The sequence below is a fragment of the Centruroides sculpturatus genome, unplaced genomic scaffold (assembly GCF_000671375.1).
Source record: "Centruroides sculpturatus isolate CEXI.00-Female unplaced genomic scaffold, Cexi_2.0 scaffold145, whole genome shotgun sequence".
In the NCBI taxonomy this organism is placed as follows: Eukaryota; Metazoa; Arthropoda; class Arachnida; order Scorpiones; family Buthidae; genus Centruroides; species Centruroides sculpturatus.
The window spans coordinates 451,061-459,208 of NW_019384293.1; the positions used below are offsets into that span (position 1 = coordinate 451,061).

Below are 8,148 nucleotides of genomic sequence, written 5' to 3' on the forward strand. Positions count from 1 at the left end.
AAGTTAAAAATTAACATTACTTAAACCGTTTAAACACATTAGGATTTAGAGTAACTTTTATATTTTTTAGTAAAATTTCTTCGGATTATTTTATCAAACTTACAAAAGTAGATTTGTTACTTTCATAAACAATTTCCGAGTTTCCATTCGTTTTAAGTATGAAAACAATTCATTTAAAAATTATTTATTTATTTTTATTAATAATTTTTTGTGATATAGATTTGAATAATCAAGCTGATATTTTTAACTTTTTAGCCTAAAAACTTCATATAAAAACTGTTGAAACTATGCATAAAACTGCTAAAAATTTATTAATTTAACTTATAAATGTTTAAAACTATTTTAAAAATGTTTAAAATACATAAAGAATTCTATGTATTTGTACTGTACAGTACATTTTATATAAATAGAAGCAGAGGTTGAGAGGATGTAATACTTCCAGGTATCAAACTGCTTTCATCTATCAATAGGATTCTACATGCAATAATTGTTATCTCAATCAAAAATAAAAACTGCTTTCCAGGGACATTCGGGGGTGGTTTCGGAAAATATTGGCAAACTTCCAAGTGGAATATAGTGCCAAGCAATAGTGGACATGTTAGTTCGGTGCGTTAGTCCGTGACGAGTCAACCTCAGAAAATCATGTAGAGGCTTTATAAAATTTTCCTCTTTTATCCTGATGGAATCATTAGAATTGCCATTATCTATAATCATCTCTCATAATATTGCTTTATTGTTTCCGTGACCTTTAGCAGATTGTAATCAAAACAAAGAATTTGTTTACTTCGATGTGTTTAATATGCGAATAATTAGTCGTAAATCAAAAGAACATCTTTTAGATTTCACAGCACGCAATTGCTTCAAAAAATAAACATAAAAAACATGCATATATGAGAAAGAACTAGAGATCGCGATGCTCTCGTATCATGATATTATTCTTTCAAGATATTGTATTGAGATAAGATAATATATTCCCACGTGAGTTCTAATCTGAATGCGTAATCTTACTATATCAAGTTCTCTTCTACTAACGCTTAAAATAAAAAAGTAAATATATATATATATTTACCTGTTTTACGAAACAGTTTGGTGTGTCGTTTAGAGGAAAAGTTTTAGAGGAAAAGTCTTTTTAGATACAAAAACAGAGGTACAATATATAATAGGGTGCCTAAAGGGGAAAACATTGCTATTATTTAAGTTTTCTTTAATCGTAAGAGGGAAAACGAGTTGATCACATATAAATCTAAAACAGTTCGAATGGATATAGAACACTATTTTTAACTTTTATCTCTGACGATTTACGCCAATACTGTAGTTGCGTGATATATAAAAAAAAAGTTTAATGCATTATATGTTTAAATATGCTTTATATGTATCACATTATATAACAGCTTGTAATATGCAATTTTACCTATATAATGGACTAATTTACGTTCATCTGTTATAGTGTTTTTTAATTCTGTAAAAATTGATAACGTTCCTTGTAAGTTAAATTTTATTCTATAATAAAGCAGATATTATAGCATAATATACCCTAGCAGTAGCGTTAATAGTATTAGCTTTAAAAACTTAATGTTTAATGTTCGTTTGTCCATTTGTTTATCCGTACGCATCTAATGAACATCCTAAAAGAGTTCTAGACACGTGCTTATAATTTTCAGAACAGTTTTACGAATCTAAGAAATCCGGTTGTTTCGATACAAAAATTTTGAACAAAATAGAGATAAACTCGAAATTTTTTATTTTATACATACCTTTAATATTGTTTTTTATCAGCCGATATTGAAATTACTTTCAAGTCACTACCTTAGTTAGCTTTTTATATTCTATAGATTATAATATATACGCTACGAAAATTGTGTGTATAACTTTGTTTTCTATAAATTTTTTTTTAATTCTATAGAATGTTATACTCTTTTTTTAACATGGAAACGATAACAAGATCCTAGATTCTATCCATTTACGCAGAAATCTATCCAAAAATAGCTTAATAAATAACGCTTACGTTTAATAAATCTAGTTTGAGTCCCTTTCATAATCTAACCACGATCCTCTCTTTATCAGCATAATGCATCAAGGATTTTCTCACATAAATTAGCTTATCTTCGTCATTTGTCGCTCGGTGGCTACCCTCAGTGAGAAGATGGGAAAGGTAGGGTTACTACATTCGTTGCCTTCCGGTCATGAGATTTAGGTCCGGGTAGGATCAAAGTTCCCTTATCAGAAACTATCATTATCTGAAACGACTAATCCCTTTCTTCCCCTGTCTAATGTTGATGATGTCATTGCAATATGTGATAACACATCGTTGCACACCTTTAGTTATCGCAGCATACGTAGAAAAAAATAATAAAAAAAGTTTTAAAATTCGCATCAAGGAAAGGTAATTTTTAATCAAAATATAAATCCGATTATCCTGATTATCGCAAAAAACTTACCACAAAATTAAATATCAAGATATATTTTTATTTAACACTTTAAAATTATTGTAAATACATACATATATATATATAAGAAGTGTATTTACAATGGCGAACGTAAAGTATATAACTCAAATTTTCGAACAATAGTTTATAAATTAACTAAAATTTGTTCTGGTTAATGAGATTTGTAGTGAAAACTCGTGAATTATCTTAAACAAAACCAAAGATAATAATAGCTTTATCAATACTTGACCTTGAACACAGATTATTCCCTTAAAAATATATAAACCGTTTAAACACATTAGGATTTAGAGTAACTTTTATATTTTTTAGTAAAATTTCTTCGGATAATGAACTATTCATATTAATTAAACGATCTGTTTAATATAAATGAATACCGGAACTTATTGAAAGTATATTAGATGATTTTTAAATTTCCTCTTCGGCATCACTTAATATCTTTGATTTTATTTTTAATATTAAGTCTTAAAATACTAAAAATGTTAGTCGATGAGAGTTTAATGATTTATTGCTATCGAGAAATTTAATTTTTAATTTTAATGATTCTGTTTTTAAATATAGTAATAATTCTTGAAAGGATGAAATTAAAATAGGTAAAAACGTGTTCTAATTTATCTTGCTTGCCTGTTTTTCAGAAATACGTTTTTATATATAAAATATGCATTATTCTAGGTTAGACACAGTGTATAAAAATCAATTAAAATTATAGTTTATCGATAGATAAATTTTAAGTGATAATTTTATCATTTTCTCATAACGAGAACTCTGCTCTTTGATTCTTCCATAATGTGAGAGTATTTAGCATCGATGACAATTCTCAATCCTCTCGAACAGAAATAGAATTGTCTCCATTAATAAATGAAAATTTTTGATTAAATTCATATTTTTTTTATATGTTAAGGTTCAATAAATAAATAAGTAATAATAAGTTACTTTTGTATTATAAACTAATTTAGTTTACGGGAATATGAGAAATAAATTATCTTTTACGAAACAAATTAAATCAACATCAAATCTAATCAATATCACGCTTTGCACCAATCAAACTGTAATTTAATGATATAAATTATCAAGTGTTTGACAGGTTCAAAACTAGAAATATTTATCATAAAACTAAGAATTTAGATGCTAACAAATTACAAAAATTCTATTTTTATATTACGAATTGATTTATATGAGTAATTATAGTTACTTACCTAGCATTTTACTCAAGTCTGCATTATGTAAATCCGGATTTTCATCCGCGAGACGTTTCCTTTCTACTTTGGCCCATACCATGAAAGCATTCATAGGACGTCGAATTCGCTGTTCTTGCGTTCTCGATACCTTCTGTTGAACAGCGGGTGATGCCAAAGGCGATATGTCTGATCCAGAATCAGCACAATCCATGCCAAAATCTGTATTCCTCTTTCCAGCAACTTCACTCGTTTCGACTCCCGGAATCTCTTGGGATTCTTCGGAACTAGCAGCGGGTGGTGTAGCCCTATAACCAGGGGGATAAGCATAATACAAAGGTGAAGTAGAACCATAAGGCATGCTCTGATGTGCCGAATCCTGTTGTTGATGCGGTATAAAACGGTTTTGATAACCTAAGTCTGAAAAGCACATATCTGTTGGAGATTTTCTTATAGGCATGGAGTCCACTGCTTGTTTTGACATCAACGAATAATTTGATAATTCGGTCATATTTTGTTCAGCTGCCACGTAATTCGAAGTCATGGCTTGGGCTGAAACACAGTATCTGAATGCATCCAATGCACGTCGACAAACTATGTCCTTACGCGCCGGCAGCCTTCGTTACACTAGCACTCTCCAACACACGAGAGAATACGAGACATTCGTGCGAACTGGATCATGGGAAAAAGTGACGAAACGGAAGTTCTGACCAATCGCTGCGAGGGGCGTGTATGAGGTATTTGCTGTTCGAAGCAGCTTCCGTATTTTTGTACGAGGACGGGTTCGACTTGACCGAAAAATGGACATTTGATCAATTGTTCAACACCCAAATCTAGAAAATTGTTTTATAATTATCCCTAAACAATAATTTAACGTTAAATTGTTAATAAAACATATATACATACATATATAAATACATATAAATATATATATAAACTATAAATAGTATAATTATCGAATGTATGATAACATCGAAGAAAATTTTTATGATTTATTATATACAAAATGCATCATTAAATATATCGATTATAAATTACTTAAGCGTGAGAAATTTGAATATTATATCAATTAATTTATCTTCGTTTGTATGGTAATATATAATTTATCAAAGGAGGAAAAAACATTCAAAATTTTCAATTTTAATAAAAATTTAAAAAATTTGTTGTGTTTTATATTAAAATTAGTTTTTATCTTATTTTTATGAGTGGAAGAGTAACAAAGTTAAAATGTTTTTATATAATCTTATATTTAAAAATAGTATTTGTTAAATATAGAATCGAGAGAGACTTTTTTGCAATGCACCAAAAGAAAAAGAAATACGCTTATTATTTTGTTTGTAATATAAAATTCGAGCTTTTGAATAAGTAAAACTATATTTAAAGATGCCTAACACGAATATTTAGAGAAATTAAAATATAAAAATATGCATTCTTGTTCGTAGTATACCTACTTTAAGCAGNAAAAGTTTATTCTATATATTTAATTTTAAATTTTTTTTTTATCACTTTAAATACTTTGTTGACATCAGTTTTCTAAAATTCATTCCTTTTAAAGAGTGCATTCACTCAAAAATTTTAAAATTTAATTTAAAAATAGAAGTAAACAAGTGTTAATGTTGCTTGGATTCTTAGAAGAGCCTTAGGTTATTTTGAAAAGATAATAATTTATATTTAACGAACCCAGGTGTTAAGAAAACTTTAAATGGTAATCCCATTTAACGTGGTGGTTAAATTTTCACCTTATTGTTATATTTTTAAAATAAAGAGGACAATCGCCCGCAAGCTTCTCTACAAGGTATTTTAGAAAACATCACGTTACTCATGTGTTCTATGATTATAAGCATTATCTTCCGTTCGATACTGAAAATGCTTTTGAAAATTGACCCAGTTTTTAATATAAAATCAAAATATTCTCAATTATAAGTTTAATAGATATTTTCTTCTAGGAAAATTAATTTTTACCGATATTCATATGTAAGTTTATAGTTTTAGATGTGCATGGATAAGCTGATGTTGATGTTTATGTATTAGTTAACAGTTGTACTGTACTTTTTATACGTAAGGTAAGGTTCTAGGTATTTATATGCTAGCTTATAGTTATAGACAAACTAAGATTTATAGTTATTTATATATAAGTTGATGATTGTAGGTCGGTGTTTTCCAACCTTTTTCGTGCTATGTCCCACCTAAGCCTTTTTAAAATTCTTATGCCCCCCTAACATATACAGCGGCTATACGGTTCATTTAAACTCTGGACAAGTCCATTTTCGAATTGCCCCCGTTAACAATCCAATTGCCCCACGTGGTGCGTGGGCCCACGTTGGAAAACACTGTTGTAGGTGTTTACGGATAAGTTCATGATCACAGTTGATTATAAAAAAATGAAGCTTACAGGTATTTCTTCACATGCAAGCTGATGCATTAGACAAAATAGAGCTAAAATATCTATTATAATTTTAAAAATTATGTTTTACAGTCTTACTCTTAGATACAAGAAATTGTAAGAGATTAAAACAGTTTTTGTATTTTTATTGAAAACATATCCGATTTTTTAAAGTAAAGCCATGTTATAAGATTCGAATATTCTTAATTAATACCTATATGACACTGATTTACTATCTCTATTTACTAAACATAAAGCAATAATAATTTCATAATGCTAAGTTCTTATAAATTTAAATTAACATTTTATTTTCTTGAAATTTTATAATATATTGTGACTCTTAAAAAATGATCTTATGACAGGTAATTTCGAGTATCAAGTTTGATATTCAATTAATTTTAATAAATTATTTCATTGTGAATTGCGTACGGAAATAATTTTAGTCACGTTTAGCGCTAAATATTAAAACGTAGAATAAAGCTGAAGTAAGAAACAAAAGGGTATTTTCCCTGTTTTCAACTTTGACATTAAAATAAAACGCCTTAGACTTTATTTATTATTATTATTTTTTTTTTTAACAAAAATACTTCGTCGCTTGTGTTATAAATAATAACTTTAGTAATATACAAAACAATTTTTGCTTTTAGAATGCATTAAAAAAATGTATTTAATGTCAATAATTTATATAATTAACTAAAAGTGAACAGTCATAAAAATTCAAATTTTTATTTAAAAGCTTCGATAGACCCTCATTATTCTTGCCTCATTATTCTGCTTAAATGTGAACATTTTAAGATAACTTTTGAAGGAAACTTCATATAGACTTAATGTTTAAACTAGTTAAAATCTATTATAAGAGTCAACAGATAGAGTTTTATATTTGCTTAAGGTGTTTACTTTTAATTAAATATAGAAACTTTACTAAGTAAAGTTTCTATATTTAATTAAAAGCTTTTTTACTTAAGATTATTTTTATAAAAAATATAATATATTAGTAATTAAAAAATTATATATTAAATGCTTTAAAGTGAAAGAGAAAATTATATTAAATAAAAAATGATTGTAAAAAAAAATGTAAAGTTGTGATACTCTTTTTAATTTTATAAATTAAAAAATAATATTAGCAAGTTTGTTTGTTTTATATTAGATTCCTCGTAATAAAATTAGTTTATGAAGTTAATATTTGAATTTATTTTATTTGAATTTATCAAAGATATCCGCGAATATTCAATATTATAATAAATTTACAGAAAATTGAGTGGCCAAGCTGTAGACCGCGACCTACTATCGACTTTCGATCTAAAGTTTGATAAAATCCGTTGATGATTATGTTATATATACGTATAGATATGAGTCTATATAACTTATTGGGGTTTTTACATTTGATATTTTTATCAGGATGTATAATTAAAAGAAAAAAATTATGAAGAAAGAGACAATCAGCTTACAACTTCAATGATTAATGGCTATAACTTATAATTTTTTTATTTATATAATTTTAATTATTGATATATATTCTGAAAAGAATTGTATATTATATTTATCAGAGACGTATAAGTATATATACTGACAAAAAATATAATATAGTTAAAGAGTGATATTGTGTATATGACACAATAATTACTCTACTTGTAACATGAAAAATTCACCTTCACAGTCAATAGAACTTTTGTTATATTCAATATTCTTATAAATATCCTCAAAACGTGCTTTAATGTAAAGTTAAAAAAAATATTCTTATATATTTTATTTATAAATAGTGGAAAATAAGCAAAACGTCTGTCTAAACGTTTAATTGCCGGATTTTTTATTTGATTTTTTTTAATAATATAAATACAACGTGGGTTATTTTTTTAACGTATGTAGGCCGAAAGCGAAGTGTCAGAGAGTAGAAAATAGGTAAATTATACAAAAACGTTTAGGAAAAACGTACTACAGATTGAACGTTCGTGCCGATGCATAACTTGATTGATCAATAAAAGAATGCTGACCAAGTTCAAGGTTATAACATTGACAAAAACGCCATCTCGCGTGAGATAACTAGTAAATTTTCGACGTTTAAGCATCATTCTAATCTCAAATAATAAAAATTACACCGGAAGCCGAATAATTAATCCCAATAAGGGTACATTAAGCCCTTCCAGCA

The 8,148-nt window shown here is 27.3% G+C and overlaps 1 protein-coding gene across 1 annotated transcript in view; it reads right to left on the minus strand.

Annotated features, from left to right (window-relative positions):
* Positions 1-4,384, minus strand: part of LOC111618493 (transcription factor Sox-7-like) — a 45,081-nt gene extending 40,697 nt beyond the window's left edge. The window contains exon 1 of the mRNA XM_023360067.1: positions 3,641-4,384. Coding sequence (XP_023215835.1) covers positions 3,641-4,163 — 523 coding nt within the window. The 5' untranslated portion in view covers positions 4,164-4,384. The remainder of the gene's footprint in view (positions 1-3,640) is intronic.
* Positions 4,385-8,148: the final 3,764 nt, after the last annotated feature.